General features: G+C 46.6%; 1 protein-coding gene across 1 annotated transcript in view; it reads right to left on the reverse strand.

The window, feature by feature from the left end:
- Positions 1-418: 418 nt before the first annotated feature.
- LOC138268444 (protein S100-A16-like) overlaps positions 419-21,478 on the reverse strand; it is a 78,083-nt gene continuing 57,023 nt past the window's right edge. The window contains exon 6 of the mRNA XM_069218082.1: positions 419-856. Within this exon, the coding sequence (XP_069074183.1) occupies positions 725-856 (132 nt within the window). The 3' untranslated portion in view covers positions 419-724. The remainder of the gene's footprint in view (positions 857-21,478) is intronic.

The raw sequence follows: 21,478 nt of genomic DNA on the forward strand, positions 1-21,478 counted from the left end.
TGGAGCTCCTAATTAGGGTTTTGGTTACACAGATCCCTCCAGTAATTACCTGGTGGCTTAGGCGCCACCAAAACAGTGTACAAAGTGGAATGATATGCAGCTTTACAGGTTGGAAAAATTGCCACCATGCAGTTACCTTCCCTTCTCAATCTGAATCGGGCACAAAGTGCCTGAGCAAATCCCACAACCGTGTGGTAATGGGTTTTACCCTGTGTGGTTTTGTCTCCATTTATACCAAGCCCTTCAGAATAAGGCTCTTACAATTGTAAAGAAAGGAATTTGGTTGGGAAGAGCTCAGAGTCCTTGCATGCCTTACTTTATCAACAGATTGTACCAGTAACTTTTTGTTCTGACATTGACAAGCGAGGATGGTGGGTCTTTTTTCATGAACCAGTAAAAGAAATTAAAAACCTACATATACAATTTTAGAAACAGCTTTATTGAAAATTACTATATACGGAAGAAGCAAATTCTCCATATTATTATGATTGTCCTTGCTGAGAAACGTAAAAGCAAGAACTTTTTGAGGGGGTCACATAGTGGAAGAATGCCACAAATTATACTCTTGCCCAAAAGCTGAGCTCATGCTTGAAACTTCACGATTCCACAGTGGACTAGCCCTACTGTCTTTCCTCCTCTATATCATTTCTCCACAAAAGCTGTCAGCAACTTTTTCACTCTTTTGACTGCCTTCCTCTAGATATTGTGCTGTAACCTGGCTCCATCAACGCTTCTTCTTTTCTTGTTTCTTGATATCATTGGCGAACCTTTCAATTACCTTCCAGTATTCAGAGAATTCAATTTCCTGGTTTTTAGTATCAAGGCTCTTCAGCACCTGGCCAGGATCTGAATACTCCTGTATAAAAAGAGAAAAAGCCATGTTGAAGGAAATTGGAAAACATTAAACGTTCAACGAAATGCAGAGAAAGAGAATAGTAGGGTAAAGATGCGAAGGATAAGTAAAAAGAAAAGAGTCGAGTGTTGGGAAAAGGAAGGAGAAAGACCAGAAGGACAGAAGCACCACACATTAAAGAAATGTCAGTCTCCTAATTAATTCAGTGTGTTTACTGAAAATATTATATAATCACTTATGGTCAATTTTATTCAATTGTCAATTCTGTACTTACAGCCACTTAAAATGACAACTCCCAATTTTGACACGGTCTCTCTAAAAGTTGTCAAACTTCAAACCAAGAAACAATAACTACTCCGTTTACGGATATAGGAGTAGTGTTTGGCACATGTCCTTTACTTCTCCCAAAAAAGTAACTATTTCAAACACTGGTAACCTTGGAGAATGCAGATCACAAGCTATTACATTCATACCAATTTTCTCGAATGTAAGCCTTCCTCTGTCATAAACTAATGCTCAAATACCACTTCAGGCCTTTCTCCGGTGGTCCAGTTCTAATGGAAATGTTTTTTACATGTAGTCATATGGGCCACTTAATCAGTTGTTACCAGTAATACAAAAAGACTTCTGTCAGCATAGAATACAGTTGCAATCTAATAGTGCTGAAAGAAGCTTGAGCAGGAGCCCAAACCCTCGAGTGAAGTATTGCTTGCTCTTCAAATTATCATAGTACTTCAGTTTTTGCTAGAATTCTTTGTTTTTGTAATAGTTTTCAGGGCACAGGCAGATAAGCCCACACATATTCAAAAGGTACCCTGATAACCTGCTATTGCACCAGAATGAAATAGAGGCATGAATTCATTTCTACAAATAAAGGATCCAACATGCAAGTTGATCCAAGAGCATCTATCCAAGTTAGGGGAGCTTGGACCAAATACTTTTTTTTCTGTGGGGAACAAAGAATAATAAATACTATTTTTATTAATAAATGGCTTAGAATCACAAAAAATCTAATATTTTCTTACTATTGAGATGTTTGACCCAGGTGCAGGAAAGCAAGATCCATGTCAGAGTTTTAGAATAGGCACTAACTAAAAAAAATCCCATGTAGTTTAACAGTATGTAAATGTATTTATTATGTATTAGGCACAGATACCCTGTCAAAACGTGACGGTATCCTATACACTGTATTACAAGTTACATAAACTATGGTGCGCTTGCAATGTGTGCGCTTGGAAATCCGAGATCGGCTGGTATGTCCACTAGGACATATTCTAGCTGTAACTCTTCAGGTACTCTTAAGTTTCCAGAGCAGTTTCAATTCGAGCTAATTTCAATATATGACTGCAGCTTGTTTTTTTGAAAATGCTCAGTTTCTTCACTTTGGTTTCCTGCTTACAGGTTGCTTCCCCATCAACACAAGGTTGGTCTAATGTCATGCTGTAGTGTTATGCCACATACTTAAATATATATGGAAAATGTCACTTACCCATTGTACATCTGTTCGTGGCATGAGACGCTGCAGATTCACTTGCTGTGCATTATCCTGCAATCTAGTGTTGGGCTCGGAGTGTTACAAGTTGTTTTTCTTCGAAGAAGTCTTTTCGAGTCATGAGATCGAGGGACTCCTCCCCTTTCGGCTCCATTGCGCATGGGCGTCGACTCCATCTTAGATTGTTTTCCCCGCAGAGGGTGAGGTAGGAGTTGTGTATATAGTAATAGTGCCCATGCAATGGAGTAAGTATGTATGTACATGATGTGTTTAAAAGTGATATATATTTACAAATTTATTTTTATCAACTTATAACGGCTACAGGCTCCCGGGGAGGTGGGAGGGCGCAAGTGAATCTGCAGCGTCTCATGCCACGAACAGATGTTCACTGGGTATGTGACATTTTCCGTTCGATGGCATGTGTAGCTGCAGATACAAATGCTGTGCATAGAGTAGTAAGCAGTTATCTCCCCAAAAGCGGTGGTTTAGCCTGTAGGAGTTGAAGTTGTTTGAAATAATGTCCGTAATACTGCCTGTCCTACTGTGGCCTGTTGTGTTGTTAACACATCCACACAGTAATGTTTCGTGAATGTATGAGGCGTAGACCATGTGGCTGCCTTACAGATTTCTGTCATGGGTATATTTCCTAGAAAGGCCATTGTGGCGCCTTTCTTTCTAGTGGAGTGTGCCTTTGGTGTAATAGGCAGGTCTCTCTTAGCTTTTACATAGCATGTTTGAATACACTTAACTATCTATCTGGCAATGCCTTGTTTGGATATTGGATTTCCTGCATGAGGTTTTTGAAAAGCTACAAACAATTGTTTTGCGAAATTGTTTGGTTCTATCAATGTAATACATTAGTGCCCTTTTGATGTCTAAATATGTAATGCTCTTTCAGCTACAGAGTCTGGTTGTGGAAAAAATACTGGGAGTTCCACAGTTTGATTTAAGTGGAACGGTGATATAACTTTTGGTAAAAACTTTGGATTTGTGCGTAGAACCACTTTATGTTTGTGTATTTGTATAAAGGGTTCCTGTATGGTAAATGCTTATATTTCACTTACTCTTCTAAGAGATGTGATAGCTATTAGGAAGGCCACTTTCCATGTTAAGTATTGCATCCCACAAGAGTGCATGGGTTCAAATGGTGGACCCATGAGTCGTGTTAATACAATATTGAGATTCCATGAAGGAAATGGTGGTGTTCTTGGGGGAATGATTCTTTTTAGACCCTCCATAAATGCTTTTATGTCTGGGATTCTAAAGAGTGATGTTGAATGTGTAATTTGCAGATAGGCAGAAATTGCTGTGAGATGTATTTTAATGGATGAAAAAGCTAGCTTAGATTTTTGTAAAAGTGTAATAAGTAGCTTACAATGTTTTTTGTTGACGCATGCAGTGGTTGAATTTGATTATTATGACCGTAATAAACAAATCTTTTCCATTTATTTGCGTAGCAATGTCTTGTAGTAGGTTTCCTAGCTTTTTTAATGACCTCCATGCATTCTTGGGAAAGGTCTAGATGTCCAAATTCTAAGACTTCAGGAGCCAGATTGCTAGATTGAGCGATGCTGGATTCGGGTGTCTGATCTGTTGTCTGAATTGAGTTAACAGATCTGGTCTGTTTGGTAGCTTGATATGAGGTACTACTGACAGGTCTAGTAGTGTTCTGTACCATGGTTGGCGAGCTCAAGTTGGTGCTACTAGTATTAGTTTGAGTTTGTTTTGACTCAATTTGTTTACTAGATACGGAAGGAGTGGGAGAGGGGGAAAAGCGTAAGCAAATATCCCTTACCAACTCATCCATAACCCATTGCCCTTGGAATGAGGGTGTGGGTACCTGGATGCGAAGCTTTGGCATTTTGCGTTTTCTTTTGTTGCGAATAGGTCTATTTGCGGTGTTCCCCAGTTCTGAAAGTAGGTTTGCAGTATCTGGGGATGAAGTTCCCATTCGTGTATCTGTTGGTGATCTCGACTGAGATTGTCGGCCAACTGGTTTTGAATTCCTGGGATGTATTGTGCTATTAGGCGAATGTGATTGTGAGTCGCCCAATGCCAAATCTTCTGTGCTAAGAGAGACAGCTGTGATGAGTGTGTCCCTCCCTGTTTGTTTAGGTTAATACATTGTTGTCATGTTGTCTGTTTTGACAAGAATGTGTTTGTGGGCTATTAATGGTTGAAATGCTTTCAATGCTAGAAACACTGCTAGTAGTTCTAGTTGATTTATATGAAGTTGTCTTTGTTGAGTGTCCCATTGTCCCTGGATGCTGTGTTGGTTGAGGTGTGCTCTCCACCCTACCACGGAAGCATCTGTTGTGATCACGTATTGAGGCACTGGGTCCTGGAAAGGCCGCCCTTGGTTTAAATGTATAGGATTCCACAATTGAAGCGAGGACTGTGTTTGGCGGTCTATCAACACTAGATCTTGAAGTTGACCCTGTGCTTGTGTCCATTGTGTCGCTAGACACTGTTGTAAGGGCCGCATGTGTAACCTTGCGTTTGGGACAATGGCTATGCATGAAGACATCATGCCTAGAAGTTTCATCACAAACCTTACTTGATACTGTTGATTTGGGTGCATGCTTTGTACTACGTTTTGGAATGCTTGGACCCTTTGTGGACTTGGAGTGGCAATCCCTTTTTCTGTGTTGATTGTTGCTCCTAAGTATTGTTGTATTTGACACGGTTGTAAGTGTGATTTTAGGTAGTTTATTGAGAACCCTAGCTTGTGAAGGGTTTCTATGACGTATTTTGTGTGTTGAAGACACTGTTTCTGAGTGCTGGTTTTTATTAACTAATCGTCTAGGTACGGGAATACGTGTATGTGCGGTCTTCTGATATGTGCAGCTTATACTGCAAGGCATTTTGTAAATACCCTTGGTGCTGTTGTTATCCCGAATGGTAACCCTTTGAATTGGTGTTGCACTCCTTGGATTACAAACCTTAAGTATTTCCAGTGGGAAGGATGTATGGGTATATGGAAGTAAGCATCCTTGAGGTCTAATGTTGACATGTAGTCTTGTTGTTTGAGCAAGGGAATCACGTCTTGAAGTGTCATCATGTGAAAGTGATCTGATTTGATGTAAAGGTTTAGTGTTCTGAGATCTAAGATGGGTGTCAGTGTTTTGTCCTTTTTTGGTATTAGAAAATACAGGGAATAAACACCTGTTCCTTTCTGATGGTTGGGCACTAGTTCTATTGCCTCTTTTTGTAATAACGCTTGGACTTCTAGTTGTAATAGATCCAAGTGCTGTTTGGACATGTTGTGTGCTTTTGGAGGCACATTTGGTGGTAATTGTAGGAATTCTATGCAATAACCATGTTGGATAATGGCTAGGACCCACGAGTCCGCAGTTATGTCTTCCCAATTTTTGTAATAATTTGTGAGTCTCCCCCCCACTGGTGTTATGTGTTGGGGATTTGTGACATTGGAGTCACTGTTTAGTTTGTGGGGTTTTTGGGCTCTGGAATTTCCCTCTTGTTTTAGGAAACTGTCCACCCCTTTATTGACCCCGAAAACCTCCTCTTTGGTATTGGCCCTGGTATGTAGGTCTGGTCTGTGAGGTTGAAGGTTCTGTGCTTTGGGCTCGAAACCCCCCTCTAAAGTGTGGCTTCCTAAAGGTGCCTCTGCTCTGTGGGGAGTAAAGCGCGCCCATGGCTTTGGCCGTGTCCGTGTCTTTCTTTAGCTTTTCTATAGCTGTATCCATCTCCGGCCCAAACAACTGTTGTCCATTAAAAGGCATATTAAGCACAGCCTGCTGGATCTCTGGCTTAAATCCGGAGGTGCGTAGCCATGCGTGTCTCCGAATAGTGACCGCCGTGTTCACTGTTCTGGCGGCTGTGTCCGCTGCGTCCATAGCCGATCGTATCTGGTTGTTGGAGATACTTTGGCCCTCCTCCACCACTTGTTGTGCACGCTTTTGAAACTCTTTGGGAAGATGTTCAATGAAATGTTGCATTTCGTCCCAATAAGCCCGGTCATATCTTGCCAATAAAGCTTGGGAATTGGCAATACGCCATTGATTGGCTGCTTGTGCTGCAACCCTTTTTCCTGCTGCATCAAACTTTCGACTTTCTTTGTCGGTGGTGGTGCATCCCCAGAAGTCTGTGAGTTTACCCTTTTCCGGGCTGCCCCTTCTACCACCGAGTCAGGTGTTAGTTGTTGCGTGATGTACACAGGGTCTGTAGGGGGAGGTTTGTATTTCTTCTCCACCCTAGGTCTGATGGCTCTGCCTTTCACGGGGTCTTGAAACACCTGTTTCGCATGTTTTAACATGCCTGGTAACATAGGCAGACTCTGGTATTGGCTATGTGTTGATGACAGGGTATTGAATAAAAAGTCATCCTCTATAGGTTCTGCATGCAGTGCTACATTGTGAAAAGTAGCTGCTCTGGACACCACCTGCATGTAAGCAGTACTGTCTTCTGGTGGTGATGGTCTTGCCGGGTAGCAATCCGGACTATTGTCAGATACTGGTGCATCATATAGATCCCATGCATCTGGGTCATCCTGGCTCATCCCTGTGTGCGTTGGTGATTGCATCATTGGGGGTGTTGCAATTGGTGACAGTTGTGGTGAGTGCTGTGGCGAAAAACGTGGTGGAGTTTTTTCTTTAGCCACTTTTGCTTTTGGCTGTTTTTCTGTTTCTTGGAAAGCGAGTTTCCGTTTCATTTTAATTGGGGGAAGAGTTCTTATTTTCCCTGTGTCCTTCTGAATATGGAGCCTTCTTTGTGTATAGTCTGGCTCTCCCATCTCTAATTCTTGTCCACATTTATGGCCTTGTAGTTGTGATGAAAGGCCTTGTTCTTCTGAATAGGAGCTCTGCTTCGGATCCGAGGCTGGGTGTTTCGGCACCAGAACCTTTTCCGCAATCTTTTTTGGCTCCGAAGCCACCTTTTTCGGTTTCCGGGTGCCGATATCTCGGTGCTGAGTTTGGTCGGAGCCAGTATCTCGGTGCCGAGTATATTCTGTGCCGGTATCCCGACCGGAGTTGGATGTCTTCGACACGTGTGTGTGCCCTTTTTCGGTGCCGATGGTTGGTCACCGTGCTTACGGGTTAAGCCATGGCCTGCCGGCAGTGGCGTCCCCTGGGCTTTCATTATCTTTGTTTGAGTCTTGGCCGGGGCAGCTTTACTCACAGTTTGTTGCCTCGCCGGCTGCTCACTTTCGGCTTGGTCCGAGTCCGAATCAGGAATGGAGAAAGTCTCCTCTTCTTCGAAGTCGTGGTGTCCTGCCGGCGTCGACGCCATTTGAAGCCTTCGAGCTCTCCGGTCCCGTAGCGTCTTCTTCGACCAAAATGCCCGACAGGCCTCGCAGGTATCCTCTTTTTGTTCGGGGGACAAACACAAATTACAGACCAAATGCTGGTCTGTATAAGGATACTTATTGTGGCATTAGGGGCAGAAGCAGAATGGGGTCCGTTCCATGAGCCTTGAAGACGCACGCGGTCGGGCCGATCAGGCCCCGCCGGGGAGTGGAAGCTCCGAAGGGCTACCGGGGCTCTTCTTTTCTTCAGTGTTGATCTGCTATTACTAACCCGATACCGAACGCAAACAATACCGTCAAATTTTCCAAGATTTAACTAACTTTCCGAACTGAAACACGGAGCGAAGAGGAACACGTCCGAACCCGATGGCGGAAAGAAAACAATCTAAGATGGAGTCGACGCCCATGCACAATGGAGCCAAAAGGGGAGGAGTCCCTCAATCTCGTGACTCGAAAAGACTTCTTCAAAGAAAAACAATTTGTAACACTCCGAGCCCAACACTAGATGGCAGGATAATGCACAGCATGTGTATCTGCAGCTACACGTGCCATCGAACATATGTATATAAGAAAATATAACTTATGCCCTAAGATAACTAACTCACGACCCTGCCATGGACAGTTTTCTCCTAAATAATTTAAATGCAAATGTTACATTGATATGATTATTATGTTATCAAATATGTCAAGAGTGATGTAATATGTGCATGCTGATTACTCGAGTTATAGTTACCTTAGGGCACAAGTTTAAGTTACTTGAGCTAACTATAGCTATAACTGCTGAATTTCTACAGTCTTGTGTGAGTAAATTCAGATCTTAATTATAACATCCCAGTAGGAAGCTGGCCTGGTGTGTGATGGGTACCTATGGTACTACCACCTTATTCCAGGTATCCCCTATTAGTTAAGTGTAGGCAGTGTCTAGAAGCCAGGCTCTCTAGAGGCAGCTGTGGATGAGCAGCCAAGGCTTATCTAGGAGACATGCAAAGCTCATGCAATGCCACCGTAGTCATACAGCACTTACACACATGAAAGAAAACACTCAGTGTTACAAAAATAAAAGGTACTTTATTTTAGTGACACAATTACTAAAAAAAAAATACTAGATAGGCAATACCCCCAACAGGAGGTAAGTAAGCACACCAGGTATGTACACTAGTAAATCAGAAATAGGCATAAATTGTAGTAGAAAACAGTGCAATAGCAATAGACAATAGTGACCGTAGGGGGAGCCCAAACCATATACTAAAAAAATGGAATGCGAATGCCAGACCCCCACCTAGGTAAGTGGAATCGGTAGAGGGGAGCTGGGGGAACGAGGAAACTCTAATGGTAAATACCAAAGTGCCCCCAGCGAACAGAAAGAAAGGAGTAAGTTACTGGATTGTCCCTAAACTAACAAAAGGACTAAAATGGAGATAATGCAACACCTAGACAAGACTGCAAGAAGCCAGTGGTGGATTCCTGAAGAGGAAGACCTGAAAAAGAAGGGGACGAAGTCCAGAAGTGTCCGGTGGTGGCAGGAGCCATTACCTACCCATCTGTGGTTGCAGGAGTTGGTCGGCGGTAGGGCGTAGACGGTCAGCAATGCAGCCCTGGAGCCAGTGAAGAGTTCCTGGAAGATGCAGTAGACGTCCCAAGCTGGATGGAAGATTGCAGTCTGTCTGTGGCGTGAAAAAGCCACAAACCTCCCTTGGCAAAAGCAAGAGTCGGGGTAGTGGAATAGTGGAACTGCCGGGGTCCAACAAGGTCCAGTAGGACTTAACCCGGTTGGGGGGGGGAGGGGGTAAGAGTCTCAGGGGACACTTAGCAATGCAAAGAGTTCACAGAAGAAATGGGCCGCCCCCACAGGAGACCCACTGGAAGAGGACCTAGGAGTTGCAGAGTAGGCCACGCAGCACAACTGAAGAAGGGTCCCACGCCGCAGGAGAAGCATGCAGAGGGCTGTGCGTCGCAGGGAAGAATGCTGTGGGCTGAGGCTACACAGAGCCTGAAGATCCCTTGAAGGAGATGCCAACAAGCCTTGGTAGCTGCAAGAGACGTGGTGCAAGAGGGTACTGTCCTGCGTGTGAAGGGAAGGGCTTACCTTCACCAAAGTCGGACAGCTGTTAGAGAGGACAAAGGGGACCACCCTAGACCACCACCTGTGATGTAGGATCCATGCAGCTCAGGATGAGAGGAGATCCACACAGCCATTTTTCATTGCAGGTGGTGCCTGCGGATGCAGGGGAGTGACTCCTTCACTCCAAGGGAGATTCCTTCTTCCTTCTCATGCAGATTGAAGACTTGCCATCCTCAGAGGATGCATAGCCAGGGAAATGTTGCAGAAGCTGGAAGGAGCTGTGGAAAAAATGTTGCAAGCAGAGTCTTCGTCGTGGATGCAGATTGTCAGTTTCTGGAGGGTCCAGTCGCAGTTTCAGTTGCCAGATGACGAAGTAGAGGTTGCAGAGGAGTCCTGCTGGAATCTTTCAAGTCGAATCTGAGGACCCACCCAAAAGGGAGACCCTAAATAGCCCTTGAAGGGAGATTGGTCACCTAGCCTGACCTGGCAACTCAGATGCTCCCAGAGGCCTCTGCCCACCTTGGATTGAAGATGGCAGAATCAAGGGACTCTCTGGAGGAGTTCTGGGCACCACCCCTGGGGTGGTGATGGACAGGGGAGTGGTTACTCCCCTTTCCATTGTCCAGTTTCGTGCCAGAGCAGGGACTGGAAGTCCCTGAACCAGTGCAGACTGGTTTATGCACGGAGGGCACCAAATGTGCCCTTCAAAGCACACCAGTGGCTTGGGGAGGCAACCCCTCCCAAGCCATGTAACACCTTTTTCCAAAGGGAGAGGGTATTACCCCCCCCTCCTCTCCTAAAGGAAATCCTTTGTTCTGCCTTCCTGGGCTTGGGCTGATCAAGCAGCAGAAGAGCAGTAACTGGTCTGAGGGGTGGCAGCAGCTTGGGCTGCACAGAAAACCCCAGAAGGTTGGTAGGAGCAATGCTGGCGGTCCTCTAAGGAGCCCACAGAGTGCATGAATCATACTTCCAATACTGGCAACAGTATTGGGATATGATTCCGACATGTGCGGCCAATCCGCTCTAACTACTGAACCCCCGTGCCAGGCACAGCTTAGGCCATGCGTGAGTGGGCATGCAGGTGTATGAGTAGGTCTGTGATTGGATACATGAGACTGAGTGGGTCTGTGCGTGGGTGAACGAGTGTCTGAGTGAATCTCTGAAGTTGCATCCATGACTGGGTATGTGAGTTTCTGTATGGGTGTGTCAGTAGCTGTGAATGACTGCCACAAAGGAACCCCACCTGCCTTTTTATCCACAGTTTTGGACAAAATATCTACCCAAGTGGAGTTCTTTATGCCTCCTTGGGTAAATGTCCAGTACGTATTCTACACTACAGCTGCGTAATGGAGAACAAGGAAATGTCACCAGGGACCTTGTGTGTGTTTTGACAATTTGATTATTCCTGGTAGGTCTTTATCTAGAAATGTGTGATAACATGAATCCTCCTATAAAAAGGACAACAAGACTACAAAGATGTAAATCTCTACCAAACAAGTGTCCTTCCTGTTATCTATATGACTTAAGGGCTTCTTTGTTTTTCCTCCGCATCAAGAAAGCACCACCAAAACGGGCAGCAAAAACACTGGGGGGCACTTTGGTAAGCGGGCCATCATCTAGGTGAAAGGCAGGAAGACCTCTGCATACTACTAAGGTAGATGGTGCGGGGCCAAGCGGGTGGAGCTTCCAGGTGATTTGCACATTTGCCTACTCGTAGCAAGATAAAGGGGGAAATTATGGACTCTGCTCTCACCAGGAGAGGACAAGAAAGAGCCCACTCATCAGGGTACATACAGATTGCCCTTCAATAGATCAGTGATGCTTTCATTTCCACAAAGGATTTCAGATCATTTTATAGTAGGGAATCGCAGGGTAAACACACTTATTAAAAGAGGGGGGCCGGTATCCCCCCTCCCCTCCCTGATCTCAGCCCTGGGGACCACATTCCCCGGCACCCGGCCACATCTCCTGGGTGCCCTAGGGCACCCAGTGTGCAATGGGACCAAGAGGAGAGCCATAAGGCCCTGCGGTCCCAGGCGGCTCCCGGACCTCTCTGCTGGCAGGGAAAGAGATGAAACTTCTGGTTCAAACGTGCATGAGCACTTTGACAGCTCTTGCCCGCTGGAAGCAGAGTGTTTGCTCTGACTTGGCTGGAGCTAACAAAGGACCGTGTGTAGTTCAGACAAAATGGCATCTTGGATCCATAAACCAACGAAGTTGTGGGATTATTGTTGCAATCTGGCAGAGTCACTGGGCCCTTTAAAAAAAAAGAAATATAAGCATAAGAGACTTGGACTAAACAAATTGTTTCTATCCTTTACTCTTGGAGAAGAACATAAATAGAACATGTTGAAAGAGATTACCCTATAGCTGTATTTATAATGGGTTGGTTTATTTTAGGTAGATTGTGAGTGAGTGTGGTTTGAGTGAGGTCCATTTGTGAATAAGAGTGAGTGGTTTGTTGCAGGGGTTTATTTATTTTTATTACTTTGTCTATGTATTTTTGTCTGAACTTAACATTGTCCTTGAGAAATTACAAAAAATGTAAATAGAAATAAATAAATGAGGACATATTTTCTGAATTCTCAAACAGCGACAAAGCACTTCAGTAGGGTGCTATCATGTATACTGGTCCCAAGATGGCTGTCAGCACTTCCTGGTTGAAGGGCTGGCAGCCAATCACATCTCGTCATGAGATCTGTGCTTAGGCTCGACCCAGATATACAAATGTAGTTTTCTTCAGATATCTCCAAGACTACTGAAGGGATTTACACCAAATAACAAAAAGGGCACTTTCTGGACCAAGTTTGGTGTAATTCCGTTCAGCAGTTCGGGCTGCAGTCGTATGAAAATCTATACGGAAATTAACATGGGAAACAACACTTTTTTACCCCCTCCCCCTTTTTCTTGGCCCTCTTTTAACGGATCACCCTAAAGCTTTCCATGCACAACAATTTCCTAGAGGACACTTTTTTGGAAAAAGTCATGAAGATTCGTCAAACGGCACCAAAGATATAGCCAAGTCAAACTTGGAACTATAGAAACTTGGTCCTAACTATACCTACTGGTGACCCCCAGTGGGTTGTATTATATATTAAAAAAACATAGGTTGCGGGGGGGAGGTTTATGGTTAGGAAATAGAATTACAAATAACTGTGAAATTCACTTAAAAGAAAACCAAAGGTTGCAGAGATGTTATAGTTAGGTTCATATTTTAAATGTACAAAACCATAGAATTTCACCTGTTCTAGTTATAATTATCTCAAGTAACTATAACTTGGCCACCGCCAAGCACAGTTTTTGGGTTAATTTTTTTACTGCAAATGTTACATTGATATCATCAATGATGTTATCAAAGATGTCACGAGTGCTGTAATTTGTGAGGTAATTAGCAGTGCAAGGCAAGGGCACGAGCTAAAATTACCTTACTGCCAAAGTGGGGGCTGGCCACAGTAAACCCCCTATAATCACCCACACAACCTATGGCCTTGCGCAGTGCAGGGTTGGGTCTAAGCAGCATTTGATAAGAAAAAACCCATTCGTCACAGATTTTACATGAATTATTGAGCTAAAAAAAGGTAAGGATGCAAAAACCTCTATTAAGGATTACAGATAACTTTTCATGGTGGAAATGCAGAGAATACACGCTTGTTTCGCCTTAGCCATGCACACAAAGTCAGGCTGATTAGTACTTTACAGAAGTGGAGCTTCAACGTGGGCACCTTCTTTGTATCTTTAAGTGCTTGCTGCTGAGGTTTGATTTCTGTAAAGTGACCTTTGTGCCAGAATGAATCCTGGTATGGATATTTATCCAAGAAAAGGCCACCATTTTATGGTAATGTCTACCCAACTGCAAAACTTTCTACTGGCTAATTAGAGAGTGCTAACTCCTTGGCTAAATGTATAGTGCATCTCCTACACTACAGCTTTGTAAAGGATGACAAGGAAATGCCTATGGGGACTGCAGGGGAAGCTGCAAGGCCCCAGCGGTCCCAGCCAGCTCCTTACTCCTGCGTACGAGAGCAATTTTTTTTATCTGTTTCCCTGCATGTTTATTTGCATGCAAGGAAACAGATAAAAACTCTGCTTTCTGCAAGCGGGAGCTGTTTTAAAGCTCCCGCTTGCAGGAAGCAGAGTTATGCTTGCTTTTGCTTGGTGGGAGCCATCAGCTCCCACCAAGCAAAAGCAAACAGCTACCTCCTGAGGGTGGGCACCTCGTGAGGTAGCAGGAGCCGGCCCTGGGGGGTTGCGGTCCTCAGGGCCATCTATGTTTCCACGAGAGGGGTGGCGCTTCCCCTCCTCCATTAGTTAATTTAGTCCCGGAGAGGTGGAGGTTCCCAGAGCCCGTAATGGAACCCCTTCATTATTTTATTTCAGCCCAATGGAAGTAGCGGTCCCCGGGATGGCCGCGTGGACCCCCCAATTAATTGTTTGAATTGTTTTAGGAAAGTGGCAATCCCTGGGGCTGTTTGGGGGGGGGGGGGGGGAGCACTCCCCCTGCATTCATTTAAGATCCTTTGTCCCAGGAAGGTGGCAGTCCCCGGGGAGCAAGCAGACCCGCATACATATTTTTCAGTGCCGCGGAGAGGTGGGGTTCCTCTGGACTGCGGGGGGCACGTGAGCCACCCTCACATTAATTTATAAACTTTGGGGCCCAGAGAGGTGGCAGTCCCCGGGCGCACCGTGAGGGCATCCCCCTCATAATTAATTAGAAGTGCCCCACGGGAGGTGGCGGACCCCGGGGCTTTGATAAGCCGTAGGGGGAGGACCCCGTGGGTCTACCTCCTATTTACTGGTAATGCCTGCGGGGCCTAGACCATCTCAGACAAAAATAAAAGCAAGCGTGGGAGACACTGCTTTTTTTTTTTAAACTTGCGGCAAAATTTGGGAAAAGTCACGATCTTCGCTGCGTTTTCTTTTTTTAATGCTTTTTAGTTCTGAGGGGGTCCCTAGGGAACCCTGGCACCAAGGTTAGTGAGGTAGGGTAAAGGTATCCTGCCCTTTTTTTTTTTTTTATGTTTATTTTTGCGACTCGGCTGAAACCAAGTCTCAAAATGGCTGCCAACACTTCCTGGTTGAAGTGCTGGCAGCCAGTCAGATCTCTCCACAAAATCTTCGGTATTCGCGAAGTTGTCACAACTCTATTTACACACATTTGGATTTCTTTTAATTTCTCCTGAACTACCGAACGGATTTACACCAAATAGGAAAAAGGGTCATCTACAGACCAAGAGCTACCTTTCTGCCAAATTGGGTGTAAAAGCAATTGCCTGTGTGCAGGAGATATGTTTTCGTCTCTTACCCTGCAAGCTAACATGTGTGCAAGGGAAAGAGATAAAAAACTACGCTTTCAGCAAGTGGGAGTTGTTTGACAGCTCCCGCTTGCTGAAAGTGCAGTTTTGCCTGCAGTCGTGTTTTGTCTGCTTTGACTGGGATCCTGCTAACCAGTACACGCCAGTGATTGTGCTCTCCCCCTCTAAATTTGGTTGCTTAGAACTTTGCACACCCTACAATTGGCATACTGGTGATAAGTCCCTAGTATGTGTTACCTAGGTACCCTGGGCATTGGGGCACCAGGGGAACCTTCAGGGGCTGCAGCATGTATTGTGCCACCTTTAGGAGCCCATACAAAATGTGTCTGCAGGCCTGCCATTGCAGCCTGCGTGAAAAGGTGCACGCACCCTTTCACTATGGGTCACTGCACTAGGTCACTGTAAGTCACCCCTTTGGCACGCTTTCCTAGCTCAGAGGGCAGGGTACAGGTACCTGTGTGTTAGAGCAGCCCAATATGAGCAGAGGTGCCCCCACGAACTCCAGCACCATTTTACTGGACTTCGTAAGTGCAGGGAAGCCATTTTACGCATGTACTGGACATAGGTCACTACCTATGTCCAGCTACTTAATGGTAACTTCGAACCTGGGCATGTTTGCTATCAAATATGTCGGGATCATACCCCAATACTGTTGCCAGTATCGGCTGTATGATTCCATGCACTCTGGGGGCTCCTTACAGGGCCCCCAGCATTGCTTATACTAATCTTTTGGGGTTTTCCAGGCAGCCCGCGCTGCTGCCACCCCCTCAGATAGGTTTCTGCCCTCCTGTTGCTTGACCATCTCAGGCAGAGGAAGGCAGAACAAAGGATTTCCTGTGGGAAAGGGAGACAGCACCCTATCCCTTGGAAGTAGGTGTTACATGGTGTAGGAAGTTGGCTCTGTATATACTATCTCAAAGTGAGAGATAGTGTGCACAGAGTCCAAGGGTTCCCCTTAAAGGATGACAGTGGCAAAATTAGATAATACTAATGCTCTATTTTGTGGTACTGTGGTCGTGCAGTAGGCTTATCAGAGGGTAGTGTTAAGCATTTGTTGTACACACACAGGCAATAAATGGGAACACACACAAAGACTTAACTCCAGGCCAATAGTTTTTTTTTTTTAATAGAAAAATATTATTTTCTTAATTTATTTTAGAACCACAAGATTCAGAATTCAAGTAAATACATAAATTGTAAGGTACTTGGCATAGGTATGTATGAAACTTTAAAGTAAAAAATAAGGTACACAGTTTTGGCAAAAATGGCAATAAGCTATTTTAAAAGTGGACACAGACCAAAAATCAACAGTTCCTGGGGGAGGTAAGTACAAGTTAGTTTATCAGGTAAGTAAAGCACTTACAAGTTCAGTCTCCGGCAGCCCACCATTGGGTGTTCAAGGCAACCCCAAACACCCAGCAACACAGGGCCGGTCAGGTGCAGAGGTCAAAGTAGGGCCCAAATAACATAGGCGCCTATGGAGACTAGGGGTGCTCTGGTTCCAGTCTGCTAGCAGGTAAGTACCTGGGTCCTCGGGGAGCAGACCAGGGGGTTTTTGTAGAGCACTTGTGGAGGGGGGGGTTCATTAACAGGCACACAAAATACACTCTCAGCGGCAGAGGGGCGACCGGGTGCAGTGTGCAAAGTTGGTGTCTGGTTTTAGATAGAAATCAATGAAGGGTACCGGGGGTCACTCTGGCAATGCAGGCAGGGCACAGGGGGGCTTCTCGGGTAACGATGAGGGCCGCCTGCTGGTCACTCCTGCACCGGTAGTTGGTTTCTCTTGGGGCTGGGGGCCGCGGGTGCAGTGCTTCTTCCAGACGTCGGGTTCTTTGTTACCGGGCAGTCGCGGTCAGAGGGAGCCTCTGGATTCTCTCTGCAGGCGTCACCGTGGGGGTGAAGGGAGGTCGTCTCAGGGTGTCCACGTCGTGGGAGTCGCCTGGGGGTCCTCGCTGCAGTATTGGTTTCTCTGGACATGAGCCGGGGCATCGGGTGCAGAGTGTTGGGGACTCACGCTTTCGGAGTGAGGCTGGAGTCCCTTTAAAGATGATTTCTTCTTGGATGTTTAGACAGCCGCTGTCCTCAGGAGTTTCTTGGCCCTTTGGGTTGCAGGGCAGTCCTCTGAGTCGGCAGAGGTTGGTGGTCCGCTGGATGCGTAGCTGTTGCAGGTAGGGCTGGGGCCAAGTCAGTTGTTGTCTCAATCATCGCCGCGAGGCTTTCAGGTCAGCAGTCCTCCTTGTTTCAGGTCATCAGGAATCTGTTTTCTTGGGTTCAGGGTCGGCCCTAAATACTCTATTTAGGGGTGTGTTTAGGGCTGGAGGGCAAAAGCCAATGGCTACTGTCCCTGAGGGTGGCTACACGCTCCTTGTGCCTCCTCCCTGTGGGGAGGGGGGGGGGGGGCACATCCCTAATCCTATTGGGGGAAATCCTCCAAAGCAAGATGGAGGATTTTCTAAGACAGGGGTCACCTCAGCTCGGGACACCTTAGGGGCTGTCCTGGCTGGAGGGTGACTCCTCCTTGTTTTTCTCATTATCTCCTCTTGACTTGTCGCAAAAAGTGGGGGCTGTGTCCGGGGGGGGTGGGGGGGGGGGGGGCAGAGGGGGGGCAGGCATCTCCACTAGCTGGAGTGCCCTGCGGCGCTGTAACACCAGGCTTGGGCCTTTGAGGCACCTCCACCCAGTACTGTCTTTGTTCCTGGTCACAGAGTGCACAAAGTCACTCACCCCATGTGGCCAGAAACCAGTCTGGATGTGGCAGGCTGGCAGAAACTGATCAGCCTAGCACTAGTAGTTGGGTTGGTATGCAGAGGGCCTCTCGAAGATGCCCTCTGTGTGTATTTCTCAATAAATCCCACACTGGCATCAGTGTGGATTTATTGTGCGGAGAAGTTTGATGCTAAACTTTCCAGTATTCAGTGTAGCCATTATGAAACTGTGGAGTTCGTGTTTGGCAAACTCCCAGACCATATACTCTTTATGGCTACCCTGCACTTACAATGTCTAAAAAAATGGCTTAGACACTGTAGGGGCATAGTGCTCATCCAGCTATACCCTCACCTGCGATATAGTGCACCCTGCCTCAGGGCTGTAATGCCTGCTAGAGGGGTGACTTACCTATGCCACAGGCAGTGGGTTGTGGGCATGGCACTCTGAGGAGAGTGCCATGTCGACGTAGTCATTTTCTCTCCACCAGCACACACAAACTGTGAGGAAGTGTGCATGTGCTGAGGGAGGGGTTCCCACGGTGGCATAATACACGCTGCAGCCCTTAGAGACCTTCCCTGGTCACAGGGCCCTTGCTGTGCTAATTGAAGACAAAGGTAAACTTTAGGGAAGGAACACTGGTGCTGGGGCCTGGTTAGCAGGGTCCCAGCACACTTTCAATCATAACTAGCATCAACAAAAGGCAAAAAGTTAAGGGGTGACCATGCCAACAGTGGCATTTTCCTACACATGGCTTGGGAAGGGTAGCTTCCCCAAGCCACCGGTATGCTTTGAAGGGCACATTTGTTGCACTCCACTTGAATGAACCTGTTTGCACCAGTCCAGAGACACCCGGTCCCTGCTCTGGTGCGAAACTGGACAAAGGAAAGGGGAGTGACCACTCCCCTGTCCATCTCCACCCTAGGGGTGGTACCCAGAACTCCTTCAGAGGGCCACTTGATTCTGGCATCTTGAATACAAGGTGGGCAGAGGCCCCTAAGAGCATCTGAGTGGCCAGGTCAGGTCAGGGACATCAGACCCCCTCCTCCTAATAAGTGGTCACCGTTCAAGGTGATCAATCTCCGTTCCTGGGTTATTTAAGGTCTGCTCATTGGGTGGGTCCTTGGATTCGACGTGCAAGATTCCAGCTGGACTCCTCTGCATCGTTTACTTCATCTTCTGGGCAGTGGGACTGCAACTGGACCCTTTAGGAACCGACAATCTGCAACTACAGCAACGACTCTGTTCTGCAACATTGTTTCCTTGGCTCCTTTCAGCAACTGCAATTTTTCCTTGGCTGGGAATCTCCCTTGGAGTGAAGGAGTCACTCCCCTGCATCTGCAGGCACCAACTGCAATGACGAACGGCTGTGTGGATCTGCTCTCCTCCAGAACTGAGCGGATCCTGCATCACAGGTGGTGGTCTGGAGTGGTCCTCTCTACCAGCTGTCCAACGTGGGAGATAGTAAGCACGTGCCTCTCCTTACAGGACAGTACCGCTGTACATTGCGACTCTTGCAGCTACCAAGGCTTGTTTGTTCCTCCTCCAAGGGATCTTCAGGCTCTGTGTAGCCTCGGCCCCCAGAACCCATTCCTGCAAAGCCTCCTGCCTGCTGCTTCAGCTATGTGGGACTCCTCTTCAGATGTGCTAAGTGGGCCCCACTGCAACTTTTGTACCTGCTGCCAGTGGGTTGCCCGTAAGGGCTGCCTCCTCTTCTTGTGACTCAGCTGCTGAGGGTCACCCAGGACTCCCCTCCGGTTGCGTCTGCTGGACCTGGCTCGTCCTCTTCAGCCTTGTAAGCCTTCTCATCTGTCTCTTACATTTGCCAAGGCTTGTTGGTGTTTTTCCAGCACCATTGACTGACTGCATCTCGACCGCCGATGTGGGACATAATTTGCATCACTTCCGGAACTCCTCTTCGGCACCTGTGTTGCACTGCTGACCTTATTCGTCCCCCTTCGACCTGGTCCTGCATCCACAGAAGGGTGGGTAGTGGCTGCCACAACCGGGCACTCCAACTGGACTTGGTCCCCTTCCATTGCAGGTCCTCTTCTGTCAGGATTCACCTTTGGGTTCTTCCAGTCTTGGTTGTGTCTTGCACAATCGTTTTCCTAAGTCTCCCTGTTGGTTTTGGGGGAAAACCAGGTACTTACCCTGCTCTCCTAGTCGCTGGGGGGTCACGCTAGTACTCACCTCTTGGGGTTCCTAGTTCCTCCAGCTCCCTTCTACGGATTCCACTTCCTTGGGTTGGGGACCGCCTTTCACATTCCACTTGTTTAGTATATGGTTTGGCAATTCCCTTAGGGCCCCTCACTATTTGCCATTGCTTTGACCAATGCCTATTGCTTTCTATACTATTTACTGATTGCGTATATAATAGTGTGCTTCAGTATTCTATTATTTGTTTTACTCTAATAAAGTACCTTTATTTTTGTAACACTGTGTGGTTTCTTTCAGGTGTGCAAGTGTGGTGTGACTATAGTGGTATTGCATAAGCTCTACATGTCTCCTAGATAAGTCTTGGCTGTGCATCCACAGCCACCTCTAGAGAGCCCTGGCTTCCTAGACACTGCCTACACTTCACTAACAGGGGATACCTGGACCCGTTATAAAGGTGATAACACCATAGGTGCTCACCACACACCAGGCCAGCTTCCTACACTATCTCCCAAGGGTACCCTGGGGAGCTGGCAGTCCTTGGGGTACAGGAGCCATAGGCGCCCCCGCATATATAACTGTTGATTGCCCTAAGGAGGTGCCTGTCCCTGTGGGAGTGCAGGAGGACGGTTGCATGTACCTGGTTGGGGCGGAGGGGGGGGTTGTCACATGTGCCCAACATAACAATTGATTGCACCCGGGAGGTGGCGGTCCCAGAGGCGTTAGGGGTGCCCCACACATATTAACAGTCATTGCCCCGGGGAGGTAGCAGACCGAGGGGCTGTGATGAGCCCTACACGCCCCCTCCTATATTTTGTGAATGCCCCCAGGACCTGGCCTACCTCGCGGAAAAATGATAAGAATGCGCGAGGGGCTGCGCTTGCTTTTTTTTATTTTTTTTTATCCCCAGCAAAATTTGCAAACATTATCAATTTTCACAGTGAATTTATAAAAAAAAAAAAAAAACTTTTTAGGCCTGATGCAGGGGGGCGCAATGTGAAGGGTAGAGTGTATGTGACTTACTTGTATTCCACAGTCACTGGCATTGTCCGATATCCATTGGGTCCAGCAATTTACTCTCTTCCTCAGCAAACCACCGGTAGGACACAGTCTGTCCAACTGTAACATCTAAATATGGGCATCTGGAACCCGCCTGGCTAACGGCTAGGAAGAGCACTCTGTTGTGGCGGTCTTTAGCTCAGCCGCGATACATCTAAATCTGGCGGGCAGAACACCACCGGCTTAACTGTCATCTCAGGCCGCCGCCTCTGCAGCTTGGTGGTAACACCACTAAGATCTAAATCATGCCCTTAGTGTTTCTACTAGTCTCTCACAGAAAATCTTCTTTGCCAGTTCAAGTTTTCCTACTCTCTTCTCCAGTAACATACTTGTTTCTACTCTGGTTGTATCCAAAAAATCACCGTTCTCTTTTTTTGCGAGATTTTAAAATTGCCTATTTGGCAATACGTAGATAGGGAAACACAATTCAGCCCTTAATTACGGTTTATTGTTTTTGGTATGTCATGGAGGCAATAGTGCTTTTCTTCTTGTGCAGAATGGAAACTCAGGCCCTAATTACGACCCTGGCAGTCAGACCGCCATACCGCCAATGCGGCAGTCGGGAGGATGCTGC

Source organism: Pleurodeles waltl, chromosome 12 (genome assembly GCF_031143425.1).
Source record: "Pleurodeles waltl isolate 20211129_DDA chromosome 12, aPleWal1.hap1.20221129, whole genome shotgun sequence".
NCBI classification, from domain to species: domain Eukaryota; kingdom Metazoa; phylum Chordata; class Amphibia; order Caudata; family Salamandridae; genus Pleurodeles; species Pleurodeles waltl.